At 40.9% G+C, this 18,551-nt stretch overlaps 1 protein-coding gene across 11 annotated transcripts in view; it reads left to right on the forward strand.

The window, feature by feature from the left end:
- Nucleotides 1–18,551, forward strand: part of SCN8A (sodium voltage-gated channel alpha subunit 8) — a 176,351-nt gene that overhangs the window by 71,034 nt on the left and 86,766 nt on the right. For 6 of the 11 annotated variants that reach the window (XM_070271444.1, XM_070271443.1, XM_070271448.1 and 3 more), the window contains 4 exons: nt 8,231–8,348; nt 10,054–10,144; nt 10,796–10,924; nt 12,747–12,838. In XM_070271444.1, the coding sequence (XP_070127545.1) occupies nt 8,231–8,348; nt 10,054–10,144; nt 10,796–10,924; nt 12,747–12,838 (430 nt within the window). Of the gene's footprint in view, nt 1–8,230; nt 8,349–10,053; nt 10,145–10,795; nt 10,925–12,497; nt 12,590–12,746; nt 12,839–18,551 lie in introns of those variants that run through there. The other 5 variants (XM_070271445.1, XM_070271447.1, XM_070271450.1 and 2 more) reach the window with 3 other exon arrangements.

The following is an 18,551-nucleotide window of genomic DNA, read 5'->3' on the forward strand; positions in this document are numbered from 1 at the left end:
TTGAATAAGGCACGAAGCTGCTTTTCTGGATTCTCACCATCAGTTTAACAATGATTACCAAGATTTAATCAGCCATGCATACGGCTTAAAAATGCTTTTATATATTTTTTAAGAGGGAGCCCATCACCAGTCATCCCTATTCCTTCTCTCTCCCATATTCAGTGTTCTGCCAAGAGTAGGGAAGAGGAGTAGGGGAGCTCGGGCAGGGAGGAGCCCCCCGGGTGCAGTCCTGCTGTGGAGCTGCTCCGTGCTGCCCCTGCCACAGAGGCATAGGGCTCAGGGTGGCATCCAGCACTGTCGAGCCTGGACTTGCCAGAGTGTCACTGGAAGGAGCAGAATAACTAAGTCAGGAGGTTCTGCCAAGATGCGGTGTGAAAGAAGAGGTAATATTAGGCTTTCTCCTGAGAAGCGTGGTTTGCTGCTTTGTTGCACTTTATATGGATGCTTCTGCATACTTTCCAAATTGTAGAATCATAGATGTCAGAGCTGGAAGGGACCTGGGCACACACATGAGGCGGCCCCCCTCCCTCACTTAATAGATGAGGAAAATGCGATCCAGACAGATGCAGTGGCTCACCCAGCCCGTACAGCTAGGTGGAGGCAGGTGAAGAGAACCTGTGTGTTTTAACAAGTGTTTTCATGACCTGAGATATGATCTAGTTGTTTCCAAATCCTATTGAGCACAGATTCCCCTCTAGCTTATTTAATCAAAACTTCTGAGGTGGGACTTATGAGTCTGCATTTTGTAACAAGCTACTCAGATGATTCTTATGCAGCCTAGGTCAGGAACTGGTATTGGCATACAACAGGGATCAGCCAACTGTCACCCACAGGCCAGATCGGCTCTGCCATTTGGTTTTGTATGGCTCATGGGTTAAGAAGAGTTTTTATATTTTTAAATGATTGGGGAAAGGTGAGAAGAAAAATAATATTTTGTGATGTGTGAAAATTATATGAAATTTACATTTCCTTGCCCATAAATAAAGTCTTGTTGGAACACGACCACTCATTTGTTTCCATATTGTCTGTGGTTACCTTTGCACTCCAGTGGCGGGGCTGAGGTGTTGCAGCAGGGACTGTGGCCCGCAGAGCCTTCAGCGTTTACTATCTGGCCCTTTACAGAAGAAATTTGCTGACCCCTGATGTATGCTGTTCTCTGTCTCGTAGAGGCAGTGCAAGCACCAGTGTTAAAAGGAAGATTCCTAGACTTTGAGTACCTGTGTTGGTCCAAACACGGTCATGCTTTATGCAAAAGAGGCAGTTATGAAAGCCTGCATATAAATTAAGTATATGTAAATCTAATTACTTTAACAATAAAGGATTTTGTAATACAACTTGCTACCTGAAGTATAGAGGATTCACCTTCATTTCAGGGGGCTTGGTGTGGACTACATGTTTCTCTTTGAATAGAAGAAAAGATCTCCTGTTTTTATACTTAGTGAAGATATAGGATGTGTATTTAGAAAGGGGTGATGATAAACTATTTCTATTCTATGTGCAGTATTCAGTCCTCAGATTAATTATGGAATTTCTATTTCACACATAAAATATCCTTAATAAAGCCTTTATACCTGGAAAATCAGAGTTTTTTAATTCACTAAAGCCACCGAGTTTCCCTTCGAATCATTGGTCTCCTTGTCGACTCATCAGTGTGCTAATTCAGGAGCCTCGCTACCTGCTAGTTTTTCTTCAGCCAGGGTCTGACAATTTCAATTTCTTAATGTCTTCCTTTTTTATTCCTCTTTTCCTTTTCCCTCCCCTCGGAGATACAAGCATTTGTTCATTAAGCAAGCGGCAGACAGTTTTTGAGGCCCTGCCACGTGCCAGGCTCTGTGCAGGCACTCATTCTGCACAGGACATGCCCTCAGGGGCGGCTCTAGACCTGTCTTTCCATCCTGACCAGACTAAGAGACAAGAGAAAGGGAAGGTGCAGAGTACGCTACTTATAAAATCCCGTTACTTTTCTTCTAAGGCAGATAGGTGATGCCGTGGAGGCCTGGCTGGGTGGTTTTTCGAGGCTGGGACATGGGCCAGTGCTTCTTCCCTTGTTGCTTAGGCTTTTATGTAGTGTGCCCCTGGGGCTCAGATCTCTCACTCACCAGAGAATCCATCCCCCACACCAGTCTCATTCTCTGCCGTATTGCCACTAACTTGCCTCAATCTGGCACAGCAGAAGCTGGAAAGAGGCTCTAAACTTGGCATAATATACTGCTCTTTGCTGCATGACCTTTGATGGGTGGTGTCCCTCTCCTGAGCTTTTGTAAAATGCATAGAGGATAATAATCCCTCCTTCACCCCTGTTTCACAGGAATATTGTGAGGTTGAATGAGGAGGTTATTTCAAAGGCTTGGCATTTTCGTAGAGGGAGTTGCTATAGAAACACACAGGAATATAAGTACTTCAGACGGGGTTTCAGGAAAGTCCTGGGCTCTTTGTTTCTTTGGGAAGCTGAAATGTGGAAGAGTCCCAGCTCGGCCCTTGACCTGTCTCGGCCTCACCCAGGTCTGCCCTGTGCTCCCTCCTGCTTTTAGGGTTTGGCTTTCCCTGCAGCGCACCACTCCTCCCCAAGAGCCAGGACACTCTAGTAGAGGAAGAATGTTATCGCAGTGCCATCTCAGACACGAGGGACGGTGCATTGAGCGTTGCCAGACTGTTTATGGCTCAATACCAGCGCTGCCCTTCTACTGGAGAGAAAATGTCATGACTCTCCAGGTATAAGAGTAGAAGATGAGAGGCATTTAAAAAAATCTGCCAGCAACTGTTTCTTGGGAGTGCACGTGTTAAGCATTATATTGGAACTGTGGGAGGCAGTGTGAGATTGAGTCCTGCCCTCTGAGAGCTTAAAACCTAGTTTCAGGGTAGGGGTAGGGTAGAGGGAAGAGTCAAAAAAAAAAAAAAGCTTGGAGAATAACGAAAGGTACAAACTCCGAGTATATTAGGAGTTTGGAAAAGGGAGAACTCAGAGTAATTGGAAATACATCATGAAAAAAAGTGGTACCTCAGTACCAAATTCAACTAATGCTGACGTCTGTGGGAAGACGGGGATGTATTTGGAGAGAGGTGCAGGAAGGAGCAGTACTGGTAAGACTCCTTCTTAGTCTAACTGATGGATGCATAGCTGTTTGTGGTGTCATTCTTTAGACCATTTTGTATGTCTTCTACTACTTGAATGGTTCATTGTGTTTGTTTTTTATTGAGATATAATTCACAAGCTAGAAAATTCACCATTTTAAATTCACCATTGTCGGGTTTTTTTGTTCACAAGGTTGTGCAGCCATCACCACCTCTAATTTCAGAACGTTTTCGTCACCCCGAAGAAACCCGTTAACAGTGACTCCCCAGTCCCCCTCCTTCCAGCCCTAGGCAACCACTAACCAACTTTCTGTCATCGATTTGCCTATTCTGAACATTTCATATAAATGGAATCATACAGTATGTGGCCTTTTGTGTCTGAATTCTTTTCGAGATTTTTAAGATTTACCCTTGTAGCATATATAAATACTTAATTTCTTTCTCTCTGCTTTTTTCTGAAATAAAGATGTCTTTATTTTTCAAAAAGCTCCTCAAATCATTCTGAAGTTCAGAATGGGTTAGGAACCGCTTTTAGCTGTCACTATTCTTAATTCTATTATTTGGCTTGGAATAAAGCTGGTTTTTTAAAGTTATCAATAAATAAAGCTGATTTTTAAAAATTTATTGATAACACCTTACTGGACACTCTTCAGGTAATAATGTATATTTTTTTATTTTGGTAAAATATACATAGCAAAATTTATCAGTTTAGCCATTTTTAAGTGCATAATTCAGTGGTATTAAATACATTCACCGTGTTGTTGTACAACCATCATCACTATTCATTTCCAGAACTTTTTCATTATCCCAAACAGAAACTTATACCCATTAAACAGTAACTCTCCGTTCCCTCTGCCCCCAGCCCTCAGTAAACTTTATTCTACTTTCTGTCTCTATGAATCTGGCTATTCTAGGTACCTCGTATAAGTGAAATCATATAATATTTGTCCTTTTGTGTCTGGCTTATTTCACTTAGCATAATGTCTTCAGAGTTCATCCATGTTGTAGCATATATTAGAATTTCATTTCTTTTAAAGACTGAATAATATCCCATTATATGGATATACCACATTTTATCCATTTGTCAGTTGATGGACATTTGGGTTGCTTCCACTTTTGCAATATTTTGAATAATGCTTTTATGAACATTTGTGTATGCTTTTGTGTGAACATCTGTTTTCAGTTCTCCTGGGTATACATCTAGGAGTAGAACCTGCTGGGTCATATAATAATGCTATGTTTAACTTTTGAGGAACTGATTTCCAAAGTGGCTGAACCATTTTACTTTCCCACCAGTAATATATGAGGGTTCCAATTTCTTTACATCCTTGGCAACACTTGTTGTTTTCCATGTTTGTTTGTTTGGTTTTTTCCACTTGTAACCATCCTGGTGGGTGTGAAGTGATATCTCATTGTGGTTTTATTTGCATTTCCCTAATGACTAATGGCCTTCAACGTCTTTTCACGTGCTTATTCACCGTTTGTATATCTGCTTTGTAGAAATGTCTATTCAAATCCATGCCCATTTTTAAATTGGATTACTTGTCTTTTTCTGTCGAGTTGTAAGAGTTCTTTATTCTGGCTGCTAGACCCTCATTAGATATATGATTTGCAAATATTTTCTCCCATCTGTGAGTTGTCTTTTTGCTTTCTTGATAGTGTCGTTTATTGCACAAAAGTTTCGAATTTTGTTGAAGTCCAATTTATCTATTTTTTCTTCAGTCACTTGTGCTTTAAGTGACGCATCTATGACACTGTTGCCTAATCCAAAGATGTGAAGATTTGCTCCTATGTTTTCTTCTAAGAGTTTTATAGTTTTAGCTCTTAAGTTTAGGTCTTTGATCCATTTTAAGTTAATTTTTGTATAGGGTGTGAGATCAAGGTCCAAATTCATTCTTTTGTATGTAGTTATCCAGTTGTCCCAGAACCATCTGTCAAAGACTACTCTTTTTTCTTTGAATTTTCTTGGCACCCTTGTCAAAAATCAATTGACCATAGATGTATGAGTTTATTTCTGGACTCTCAGTTCCATTCTATTCATATATATGGCTATCCTTATGTTAGTATCAGTCTTGATTTCTGTATCTTTGTAGTAAGCTTTGAAATGGGAAGTGTGAGTCCTCAACTTTGTTCTTATTTTTTCAGATTGTTTTGGCTGTTTTGGTTCCCATGCATTTCTATATGAATTTTATGATCAGCTTGTTAATGTCTGCCCCAAAAAGCAGTTGAACTTTTGATAGAGATTGCATTGAATCTGTAGATCAGTCTGGAGAGTATTGCCTTCGTAACAATATTAAGTCTTCTAATCCATGACACAAGATATCTTTCCGTTTATTAAGGTCTTTAATTTCTTTAAATGATGTTTTGTAGTTTTCAGTGGTACAAGTCTATTACTTATTTTGTGAAATTTATGCCTAGGCATTTTATTCTTTTAGATGCTCTTGTAAATGAAGTTGTTTTCTTAATTTCATTTTTGGGTTTTTTGTAGTGTATACAAATACAACTGATTTTTGTATATCGATCTTGTATCTTGAAACCTCGCTGAACTTGTTGATGAGTTCTAATACTTTTGAGTATATGTATTCCTTAGGGTTTTCCGTATGCAAGGTCACTTCATCTGCAATTAGAAATAGTTCTACGGGGGCCAGCCCCGTGGCTGAGTGGCTAAGTTCACGCACTCCACTGCGGTGGCCCAGGATTTCACCGGTTCGAATCCTGGGCACGGACATGACACTGCTCATCAGGCCATGCTGAGGCAGCATCCCATATGCCACAACTAGAAGGACCCACAACTAAGAATATACAACTATGTACCAGGGGGCTTTGGGGAGAAAAAGGACAAAAATAAAATCTTAGAAATAGTTTTACTTGCTTAATGGCTTTGTCTAGAATATCCAGTACAGTGTCAAATAGAAGTGGTGAGAATAGACCTTCTTGTCTTGTTCCTAATCTTAGGGAGAAAGCTTTCAGTCTTTTATCATTAAATATGATGCTAGCTGTGGAGTTTTCCTAGATGCCCTTTATCAGGTTAAGGGAGTTCCCTTCTATTTCTAGTTTGTTGAGTGTAGGATTTTGTCAAATGCTTTTTCTGCACCTCTTGAGATGATCATGTGGTTATTCTCCTTTATTTTATTAATATGTTGTGTTACATTGATTGATTTTCATATGTTAAACCATCTTTGCATGTCTGGAATAAATCCCACTTGGTCATGGTGTATAATCCTTTTTATTTGCTGCGGATTTGGTTTGCTGGTATTTTGTTGAGGCTTTTTGTGTCTATATTCATAAGGGATATTAGTCTATAGTTTTCTTTCCTTGTGATGTCTTTGGTTTCGTATCAAGGTAATATTAGTCTTACAGAATGAGTTGGGAAGTGTGCCCTTCTATTTTTGGGAAGAGTTTGTGAAGAATTGATATTAATTCTTCTTTAGACATTTGGTAAGATTCATCAGTGAAGCCATCTGGTCCTGGGCTTTTCTTTGCAGGGCTTCATTTTTTTAATGCAAAGTGCAGAAGAGTATTTATAGTACAATCCCATTTGAGAGACAGAGAAAGAGAGTCTCCTTAAGGCTGTATCTGTGTGTTTGTATTTACACAGAAAACTTCCGGAAAGATATACGCAAAGAGATATACAAGCAGCAAAGGTTATCTTTGGGTAATGAGATGAAGTTTTTTGTTCCTTTTGTTTTTTAAAAATAATTATGAGGATGTATTGCTTAAATTTTTTAAAAAACAAGCCTAACTTAAAATGGCTAGCATCTGACCATTTGCTCTTTGACCCTCATAGTGAGATGCTGGGGCTGGGTCCTTGCCGCTGGCCTTGTCTCCTTAGGAACTCAGTCTAGTAGGCCCTGCATCCCGCCAGCTTCACAGTCTGCTGCTCCCTCTTCTCTGTCTTATCCTCCGTGAACACTGAAAACTTGTCACTTCCCTGAAAACAACCCACAGTTATATGCAACTTACTGTGCTTTGTACATTCCATGCGATTCCCTTTCCTTGCCAACCCTTCTCCCTTTATCTGCCCAATTTATATCTCTTAATCTCTATTCATCCTTTAAAACCCCTTCCAAATATTAGTTACTTTCCTTTGTGAACACCTCCCAGCTCACTCTCCTCCCTTTCTTTGCCCACCCAAGGGGAAAAAAATCCCTTCCTCCTGCTGCCTCTCATACACTTCGCATATTTTTGTTATTGAACTTTGTATTTATTCTGCATCATAATTACTAGTTCACATATATGTCTTCCCTAAAAGTATAATTTTATTCAATTTTGTATCCCAGGAGCTCAGCACAATGCTTGGCACAAAATAGATGCTCAAAAATATTTTAATTGAATTGAATTCATAAAGCCAGAAAAGGTGTTCTGGGTAGGATGAGCAATGTAAGCAAGGGCCAAAATTACGGATTACTGTAACATGCACTCATTTGGCAAGACAGGAAGTTTCATGCTGGGAAATAGGGCTGAATGATCTTGGCAAGGCTGATAATGGAGGTTCTTAAAAGCCAGATAGAGTAAACTTGGTAGAATGAAGAAGTCTTCTCACTTCCTTCAAGTCTTTGCTCAAACCTCTCTTCTCAGTGGACTTGCCCTGACCCCCTCCTTTAACTATTCACCCATCCCCTGAGCCCAGCACCCTAGATCTCTCTTTCCTTTTTCCATAGCACTTACCACATTCTATAGACTTGACTTATTCATTGTGTTTTTTAGTTATTGTCTGTCTTCCTTCCCAATTAGAATATAAGCTCCCTACATAGGGTAGCTCTGTTCACTGATCATTCCCCAGCACTTAGAACATTGCCTGGCACGCAGTAAACATATGGTGAACGAATGAATCCTGAATTAATGAACTTCAGGATCTTGTCCGGAGCTGGCATAGATAGCTTAGGTATAATTCAAATGGCTTGTTTCTGAAAAAACGGATTTATTCTGTAAAACTGCTGTGATAGTGCCAGGTATTTGTAATATCATCTGGGGCAGGGCCGGGGAGGGAGGCCAGGGAGAGAGAGATGTACTGCCTTGGGGGTTCTTGCCTTAGAAACCAAATTGGGAAGTAAACATTATCGGGACATTTGAATTTATTTCTTGCCTAGAAAAATGTTGTTTCATGTGGTGATTAATTCCCATGCTTCAATAATTTCTCTTTTTTCTCTCTCCACAGACCTTTGTAGTATTAAACAGAGGGAAAACTCTCTTCAGATTTAGTGCCACGCCTGCCTTGTACATTTTAAGTCCTTTTAACCTGATACGAAGAATAGCTATTAAAATTTTGATACATTCATATCCTTTTCTGTGAATGCGGAGTGAATGCAGCAATGGCGTGGTCACTGGTGCATGCTTCTGGTTTTTGACGACTAAATTGTATGTTAAGTATTTTACCAATAGCATAGTTGACTGTCCCACTAGTCAGAAATTTAAGAGTGAACTTCTGCCACATGGTTAAATGAGTGCTGTAGAGATCTGCCTTGCATAGTTTTGATTTCTTGAGCAGTGAGCTCAGAAAGTATCTGAGATAGTTTCCCAGATTCAACGGCCTCCTTGATACAGAGGTTCAGATCTAGATTGCAGGATTGATATGAATCTTTTCTGATATTTTTACTTCTCTTTACAGAAAATGCCAATTTATTCATGTGACCTGACTTTCATATCTTATTAATATAAGAGAGCATATGACATGAAAAATTATGTGATGGGTTTAGCAACTCTGCACAGTGACTTTAAACTTTCATGGGTGGCATTTAACTTGACAGTACTTAGTCTTACGTTTCAAAGAGTGCTGTACCCTCCAGGTAGCCTGGGAACACCAGCAGTTACCACTTGGTACATTGGTTTGCTAAGCCTTTGACACATGTCATTAACTCTGAGAATTTAGCAACCTGGTTCTGAAATCTATGGTCTACAAGCAACATAATGCTGAAATCTGAAGGTTTACAAGGAAATAATTCACAGTGGACTTCTTCCCTTTTGGCTGGATCAGAAGATAGTGTTTTTTCTCACCAGAACATGTTACTATTCCCCGAAGAAAAATCCGGTTGTAGCAAAGAAAAATATAGCTATAAGAAGTATTTTTTCCTTTTAAAATTCCACTAGTAGAATGAAGGTGGTGAAGGCCATTAGCAAGAGAGAGTAAGTTAGCAACAAATGAGATGTGGCTTCTGTGCTCGTTAAAGTGACAGTTTGAGTAACTCATGCCGACCTGAAGCAGTTTAATTTTTCTCAGTAGATAAGAACAGAAAGGGCTGAGAAAGATCCCGGATGGAACTGAAATAGCAAGAAAACAGTTTGCTCTCCATAAACATTCCTGGGCACTTTCAAAATGATCAGATGAGTTTGCCCCATTACTTGATTCTTCGGAGTATGGTGATGCAGATGCCCTTGAAATCCTGACCCAACATGCCACAACTGGTTTCTCAAGCTGGACAAATTCACACATTGGCTATGACCTTGACCCCCAAAGACAGTTCAACTCTTTGGAGGACTAGGGAAAAAAGTACACCCTTAATTACATGTAGATTTTCAAAGAACTAGTTGTACAAGATAATTAACAAATGAGTACTGAATAATACAGATTAAATTTAGTCTCTCACCTGATGACTTTGGTGTCTGGTATCCTGGTAGATTTCTGGTTACTGTGCACAAAAGTATTTTAGATGCTTGTTCCGGAGTTGAGGTAAAAGTGGTAAGAGGGGGAAATATTTTATCCAAAAGGAATAGAACAGTGACAGCCCTCTTGAAAGCAAAAGAGTGGCCACCCTGCTGTGTCCACCCAGAGTCCTCTGGTCAAGTGTGAATGCATATGGTGGCATTCTGCATTGATAGCGGTGGCCACAGTTCTCATTATCACCTTGCCTTTTCCTCCTGTTCCGTGCTTTGTCTCCTTTCAGGTCACCAATCTAGTTCTCATGGCGCCCAATGTGAAATGTGTTTGCTTTCTGAGGGAAAAAACAGGCCAGATTCTGTATATTCTCCCTTGACTCTTTTCTACAGTATTTAGCATGATCATTATGTGCACTATTTTGACCAACTGTGTATTCATGACTTTTAGTAACCCTCCTGAATGGTCGAAGAATGTGGAGTAAGTAGCTCGTTTCCCTATTTGTCTGCTTTCTTGTTTTAAAGATTTTTAGTCACTGATTCTTGCTTTGCACAGTTCATCCAATCAAGGAAAAAAAATAGTTATTGCCCACTCTTTATTTCACAGAGAGAGGTGAGGACACATCTGGAATAGAGGAAATAACCTTAGAAATCAACTCTAGAGAGACAAAGTGTGCTCTGGAAGTTACTACCCTCACCTCTGCCTTTCCTGTGCTAGCCACTGAATTGACTTGCTGCCCCCTTACCATCTTGTACCTCAGTTCCTAATAATACTGCTGCCTTCTCCAACATTAGGTTCCCCTTTCCTTTTGCCTTGTTTAAAGTTAAAAATAGCTCTGAGGCCTCCACACCTGGTTCAAAATGATCATGTACTCTGTGGCAGTAGAGAGTTGTTTCTTTGCAGTACCCATCAGGACCCAGTATAGCCTTCCAGAGTTCTCAGTTTGTACATTTCAGTAAGTTTCATCCGAAGCTTCCCTTTGTCTTCCTCGTTTCCTTTGTGCTATAGGCTGTGCCCTTTCTGTTTTGTCTGTTCGTTGAAGCCACACCTCAGGCAAGTTCTATCTTAAAAGATTCATTTAAAGTTTCTGTCTGTTCAGAAATTACCTCAAGCTCTCCATTTCTTTGACAGGTACACGTTCACAGGGATTTATACATTTGAATCACTAGTGAAAATCATCGCAAGAGGTTTCTGCATAGATGGCTTTACCTTTTTACGGGATCCATGGAACTGGTTAGATTTCAGTGTCATCATGATGGCGTAAGTTCTCTGCTTACTTTATCGGTGTTCTGAGTATGATTATGTGTGTATGATTGTACTCCTGGGTGTGTTTGTGAGTGTGAGTTTGTGGGCACAGTTGTATGACGAATTAATGGATAACCACATAAGGCTGTACGGGCTTATGCCTGTGACTTGCTGGTGAGGGCCTCTTGTGGTTCAGGCAGTGATAGTGTGTTTATATGGGAGAAGGTAAGCAGAGGCTTTATAGCTGGGAGAGAAAGCAAGAAGTGATTTCCCGTGGACACTCCCTCATGTTTTCTTCCTGCTTATAACATGTACCAAGGCTTACACACTTATCACTAGGGGGCCTCGGTGAAGACTTGAAATCCTTTAAATGTAAACCTTAAGTTGAAAATCGGTTTCCTGGGTATGTTATATCACATGTAATTTCATGAGGCTGGCCAGATTTTGCAGACCACAGAGCAGATTTCAGAGTCAAAACATGAGCCAAGGTATCCAAATTGGTCACTTCCTAAAGAGTTATTGACCAGAACTTCCAACTATTGCAAGAGAACAGTGTAACTCCATATAGGTATGCTAGCTGCTCTTGGTAATTTGTGTTATTTTAACAATGAACATGTGTCTCTGGGAAACTTAACTGATGATAGAGGGGTTATAGCAAACTTTATTATTTTTATTTCCAGGCTGGGAAAGTACTTTGTGGTTTGGTAGCGGGTAAGGGTGTTGTCTAGATTGTGTGTGTGTGCGCGCGCGCGCATGCACGCACGCGCAATATGTAAGAGATTGAGTGCATTTGTATGTACGGCTCTGAGCATCAGATAGAAAGATGTGTTTTAACTGTAAAATGTGAATGAATGACATACATTGAATATTTGAAACTGGAGCTTCGACTTTCTGTTATATTAAGGTAATTTCTAGCTTTCCAGAACTATGAATGCACATTGCTGTTCATTTAAAATTTAAGTGTCCCTGCTGGTGATAAAATGGGCGCTTAACACAATATTTGCTCTGATCCCATGATCTAGATTTTCCTGAGCCGTGCTTCTGTATGTCACAGGCTAAAACTTTATCTGTAGGGATGACTGCAAAAATATGCAGACAACTCTTGGATAACTCGTATATACAGACATTTAGGCATGTTTTGCCATTGCCCACGAAGGAGTTATTTTACTGTAGATTTGTTTCTGTGAGGCTCCTGCTGCATAAATTTGTCTCTTTTTCCTAAAAAATTGTTCACAAAACTTGGGGACATAAGGCTTTGCTGGCCTTCCTCCTAGCTGTCCTTTTTACTAAAAAAAAGTGAATGGACCGAGAGTAGTCATTCTGATTGGGGTCTGCACATCACAATGCTGATTAAGAGAGGAAGCCCCAGGGACCTCCTGGTTCTATCAGTTCTTTGAAATATACTGTTGAATTCTTCTTGCCCAACTGAGAAAAAAAATGTGTTCTTTAAATGTTTTTACTTTGAAACTTTTCTTTTTCAAGGAAAAAAATGAAATCATAGCTTGTATATAAGACCCGTTCTTCCCCCCCGTTCTCAACCCCTCGCCCAGTGGTACCATTACAAGTTAACTTTGGTTTGATTCTGCAGGTATATAACAGAGTTTGTAAACCTAGGCAATGTTTCAGCTCTACGCACTTTCAGGGTACTGAGGGCTTTGAAAACTATTTCGGTAATCCCAGGTAAGATGGCCCGGGGTTGGTGTTAGGTGTTGGGTTAGGGCCCTGACGTGACGTATTGTACTTTTTGTTTTGTTGTGGTTTTGTTTTCTTTCCTTTGGTGTTTGTGTTTGTGTCTGTGTTTGTCATTTGTGTCTGTGTGTGACCTCCCTTACTACAGATATGTGACAGAGTTTGTGGACCTGGGCAATGTCTCAGCGCTGAGAACATTCAGGGTTCTCCGAGCTTTGAAAACTATCTCTGTAATTCCAGGTGAGAAAATTTAAGCACAAGACTGACTTGGCCTCATCTCCTCTTTCCCCTCCATTCATTTTGTCCACCACATTCTAAACTGGTGTCAGCACAATTGACATGGCCTTGCATTCCGCATGTTTTCCTGGGACACATTCTCTGGAATGGCCCTTTGATCTTTAGGCAGCTTCTCTGACAGTGCTTGCCAGGCATGCAGCCCCCATTCCATCCATGCTTTGAAAAAGCACGTGCTTAAGAATCACTTGGATCTTACAATATCTGAAAAAATTGTCACAGAGCTAGCTGTCTCTTTGAATATAAATCATTTGCTTCCTGGCCTCATGGAATTACAGTAATTTTAACATTCACCATCATTCCATTGCTTGTGATTTCTAGGCTTCCTATGGCATGGTTTGCTGATGGGATGTTATTTGAAGAATTGTACTTTTATTGTTAATGTGTCAATGGAATTATTTAATCACAGAAAAGGCCTACCCATTTAACTAGTCCAGTGTTATAGATGAATTTAAGAGCTTTGGAGTTAATGAACTGAACTTGAATAACCACTGTCTATCACATTCTGTCACTGTCTGTTTCACTGGAATAAGAACCAGTAGACATCTACTATCCATATATTCAGAGATGTTCTCAAACATAAATCCCAATGAAAGCTTAAGCAGGTGCCGTTAAAAAAAATAAAAGGTAAGATAACATACATCTAAATGTGTGGGCAAACAAAAAGTACAGAAACTTGAGAAGGAAAAAAAGGAATCAGTGGGTGGTTGAGAGGTACTTGATTGACAGTCACTTTAAAATTTTTGCCTGTTTCTTTTTGGTCCTGATTGAGCCAGCCCAGTGGTTCTTAACCTTTTGAAGGTTTTGGATCCTTTTGAGAATCAGATGAAAGTTTACAGACGCCCCCACCGAAGCCCATCTATGGACCCCAGGTTAAGATCCCTTAATTTAATTGAAACCCTCGCTAGTGGGTAATACTTAACTATTCTTCTAAAGACCAGACGTGAAATCTGGAAGGAAAGGCATTTTAGTTGGTCCTGCGAGCCCAAGGTGGACTGGCAGTAACGCAGCAGAAGGCAAGACTGTGCTGTTGCCGCTTGGACTTCGGCTGTTGTTCAGGGGTTTTCAGGGAAGACTGCCAAGAGACCAGGCTTTCCACTGCGGTTCTGTAGAAACAAGGACATGAAGAACAGAGGCATCCTATTCTTGGCCTCACGTGGCTCTTCTCCTTGTGGCTGACTCAGAAATATTCCTCTTTTCCCCTTTTCAACATTATCTTAATATCAGACACCAAGAGAGGCAGACTCCTGGAGAGAGCAGACTCAGAATGTGGCTATTGAGAACCTCAAGGACCGTAAACTTCCATTTCTCCATTTACAGATTTGGGCCATGAAGTGGGCCCATAATTTGGGCCCTGCTAAAAATGAATTCCTTTCCTTTTAGCAATGGTAGCTTACTCCTTATCAATCAGATATTGGATGTCAGTTGGAGTATATTCTTTGTGGCAAAAAACTGCAGCACTGACTGATCAAGGTTTAGTTTCTGGGCATTTTAAATAAATAAAACCAAGCTCCTTCTCCAGGCAGCCTCCTGCAGCTCCTGATGGTGGCCTAACCCTCAGGCAAGCCTTGTCTTATTTTTCAAGGCATCTGGAGCACCAAATCTTTACTTTCGTTTTTCCTTTGGTGGCTCTCCTCCTCTGGCCTCTTTTAAATATGATCCCGGGTTTTCTACTCCCTTCCCCCAGTGCACTCTGCAAGGCATCTGTCTCTTTATGTTCTTGTGATCGCAAAACTTCTTTTCCAGAATTAAATTGGAAAGCTGTGTTCTGTTCACTAACTAGGGCAGCAGATGCTATCTCTGGTCTAGCTCTTAGCTTCTGTCTCTGTCTCTGCTATATGGTTAATTTCTGACCCTGACATTTCTGCAAGGTAACTCTTGACTGATGTCACATTATTTATCCTTAATACTCTAGTACTACATGTATATATATATAAACTTTATAAACACAGTGCCTGGCCCGTAGTAGTGCTCCATAAGTGGCGATTTTAGTAGTAGCAATTATTATCACAAAGAAGAAACCAAAACCCAAAGACAGGGTTTGTATCAAGATTTAGACATCACAGTTTGAAATAGATTCCTGGATTCCTATTTCTAGAAGCACCTCCAGTTGAGGTGGCTTTGGGAGGTTAACTGGGATGGAAAATAACTTTAAGGGATTCTAAAGCCAGTATTAGATCACTATCAGTGAGTGGTATAATTGATACTTAAAGTGTGACTTTTAATCCCAAATCCTTTTGCTCACCTTTCTACTTATAGAGGGCTATTGTCCTGTTCCTACCTACCTGTTACCCAGGTCTCCTTCCAGGTAGGAGCACCAGCGTGTGAGTCAGTAGACGTGGGCCATCTCTTGATTGGAAATCCAGATCATTTCGGCTCCACTGTCACAGAGCTGGGCCATAGTTCCCTCTTAGTAAAAACCATTGTTTGCATACCAAGTTTCCTCATGGATCACTTCAGTGGAATTGTTGCTCTCTTTGCCTTCTCCTGTTCCCGGTTTGATTATAGGCTTCTGCCAAAGCTGCCAGAAACAAGTGAGAGCAACCACAGAGCTGGCACGGGGTCTGCAAGATCTCACAGAGCTCTCAGCTCCCTTTTTGAGAGTTTTCCCTTTCCTGGAGCACTCACGCAGCTCACCTGGGCCGACGCTGGCCTCCCTCTTAGCACCTTTGGTAGATACTCTGAATGTGTCAGGGCTGCCAGCACTTGCGGAAAATGGGAGACCACAGCCCATCGGTTAGCTCCAGCCTTTTGGATAAGAGATGCTTTGATTTACAGCCTTGTAGTTTAGAAAAGGCCAAACCCACAATCTGACCCTCTTTATTTGCTAACTCAAGACCTGGATACGTCTCATTCATGGTTTCCCTCCTGCTTCAGAGGGCTTGACTTGAAGAACTTGAAGAACTGTGCGTGCAAGCTCTGTGCTAAAAGGGTCGCTTGTAGGAGGAGACCTTTTCTAAATTTTCTTTGGTCTGGAATTTGCCGGGTTCAACTTGAAATTCAAGCATTCCATGTAGAAATTCATATGTCTTAAAACATTTGTTTTCCCTTTGTATTTATATGGTGCCCAGGCACAGAAATGAACTTCTAAGTGACTTTGTCAGAAGTTTCATCTTCTGCCTACTTTGACCATGTGCCGTAGAACTGACATGGCCAGAGATTGGCTAGACATCTTAGAGCATGTGACTTGGGTTTTTCTTAGAGAGTAGCACTTAATGGTGTAAATAAAACCAGCTAGGAGGGCCTCACTTCTTAGCTCCCTTTCATATGCATCATCATTTAAATGGCTCCCCAAACCTCTACTTCTCTTTTTGTCAACACTGATTTAATATCATTTTGCTCTCTTTAGAGTTGTAATTTCTTGATTATTTTTCTCTTGGATTTTTTTTATTTCTCCGCTTTTATTTCTGTTACTTTCTCTCTTTACCTATGGTATCAGGTAAGAAGCAGGAAAAATGATGGGCCCTTCTCATTCCCACCCCAGTTTTCACAAGAAAGTATTTTCTTTAAATTTATGCATTATGAATATGGCAATTTCTGCTGCCTAGCGAAGGGGGATAGAAAGTGTTTTAAAACTCTGTTCAGACTCACTGTTTCTTTTAAAGTATTCTAGCTATTAATTTAGTTGCTTTTGTATTTCTCCTTTCCCCACTTTGCTTCTCAGAAAGGATAACTGAAGTTTAACACAGTGGTTCTAAGTGGAAAAACATTGGAGACTCACAGGATCCCACTGCCCCCGCTTTGAGAGCTAGTTTAGTTTTGGTCAGACTTTGATATGAATCTGGTCTTGAGTAAAAAAATCGACAGCCCCCAAATCCCGCCCAAATTACTCTTGATCTGAAGAACCTTCAAGAACTGTCATTGTGAAGATTGAATCTGCAGGAGGAAGGTTGACCTGGCACAGCCTTACTCCGGGACTTGTCTGGACCAGCCAGACTTTGGGAATTGGGGAACTGTTCTTTTCTCTGGGGTGAGAACTGCTTGTTACTACTATTGAGGCCTGTTCCAATGTTAAATTTGTAGGAGAATTGACTCACGTTGCTTCAAACCAGTTAGATTTCTCAACTTGAGCCACAAACTAGGAAATATAAATTTATTTTATTTACCATCTGGCATCACCGTGGTGGAAGATCCCGGCATGCGTGGCTGATTTCTCTGGACTTAGCACGTAAGCAGGCTCTGTTCATTTGTTCAGGGGATTGCTGGGCGTCATGAACGAGGTTCAGAGGTGCCTTTGGAAACAGGGTGGAGTAAAATTCTGTGGCAGTAGCTTCACCTGTTTCTCAGAATTCCCTAAATGTCCAGCTTCTTCTCTGGTAGCTGACCTTTCCGTACATGGGGTCCAGCTGTGTTTTCTTGTTCTGTAGTAAATGTATTAACTGCTTCTGCTCAGGCACATCCCAATACTAGTTACTCTTAACCTTTTCCAAGAGTTCTCCCTGTCCAACTTGCCCCCACGTGGCTTCTGTTGCACACTCTGTTGTGTAGGAGTCGTTTGAGCGAGCATTCTGCTCTGCTTTGGGTAATCAGTTTTCAGTGAGTATCTTGCTTGTTCTGGTATGTGGTGTTGTGAGCCAATAGAAGAAGCAGGACAACTTCTCCTCACAGCCAGAACAGTGGCATTCTCCATTTTTCCCTGTGTCAGGTCAGGAATTCTACCAGCAGCTTCTTACCTTTATTGACGTGTGTTGGTGGCAGCAGGGAGCACTTTTTCTTGGCTGCATTTACTAGCATGTGGCAGCCACTGCTGGCAAGACTGCAGAACTTGATAAGAACTGCATCGATGGTGTCATCTCCATAAATTGGCATTGATGTCTGCAAATATGGTCATTCGCAATTATCAACCCTAACAGGGAAGAAGAGTCTTGGCTGAGTGTATAATCCAGGGTCCTTTTTCATTTAACATTGTGTGTAATCGTGTGCCTGCCTTCAGTTGCAAACACTAAGCCACATCACCTTTCTTCCTCATCTGCCTTCCTCTGATTTTCTCCTGCCGATCTGGATGAGAATCTTGGAGAGTAAACTTTTTAGAGAGCTATAGTTAGTGTTGTTTAGTGATTGTTCTTGCTTAACTAAGATTTGTTTCCCTGAGCCCCTATGAAGTATAAGTAGCTGAATACCATTTCCAACTTGTTTCTCCTTTAAACTTCTTGAAAGCTGGAAGAACTCTCACCAAGAATTTGATCTAAGTCTCAGACTTCAAAACAAAACTCTTGAAGAATCTTTCTCTTTTTTAGCTTTCTGAACTCATGTTTGCAGATATCTGCAGCAATGACGTCTATTTTATGGAGAAGAGATGTTAAACCAGCTCATTGTGAGTGTTCAGGTTCATCCCCAGGAAAGTGATGAGGTCCGTGTAGGGTTGGTACATTAGTTGAGCATCTCTGGTTGCAACTGAAAGGATACAGAAGTTACTTCAGGGAATCTAAGGGCTGGAATGCTTTCCGGCTTCCGGAAGCCAGTGAAACCAGAATGCAGAGCCAGAAGGCCCCAGATAGCAGGAAGTACTTTGTCTTTCTCTCTCTTCTCTCCATGTGTCTATTTCCTCTGACTCTTAGCGTGCTGACTTTACGTCTCAGATGTATCCTAGTATATTGACAGAACATGGCTACCACTTAGCTCCCAAATTTATATATTATCACTCCCACCACGTGAAAAG

The sequence above is a fragment of the Equus caballus genome, chromosome 6 (assembly GCF_041296265.1).
Source record: "Equus caballus isolate H_3958 breed thoroughbred chromosome 6, TB-T2T, whole genome shotgun sequence".
Lineage (NCBI taxonomy): Eukaryota > Metazoa > Chordata > Mammalia > Perissodactyla > Equidae > Equus > Equus caballus.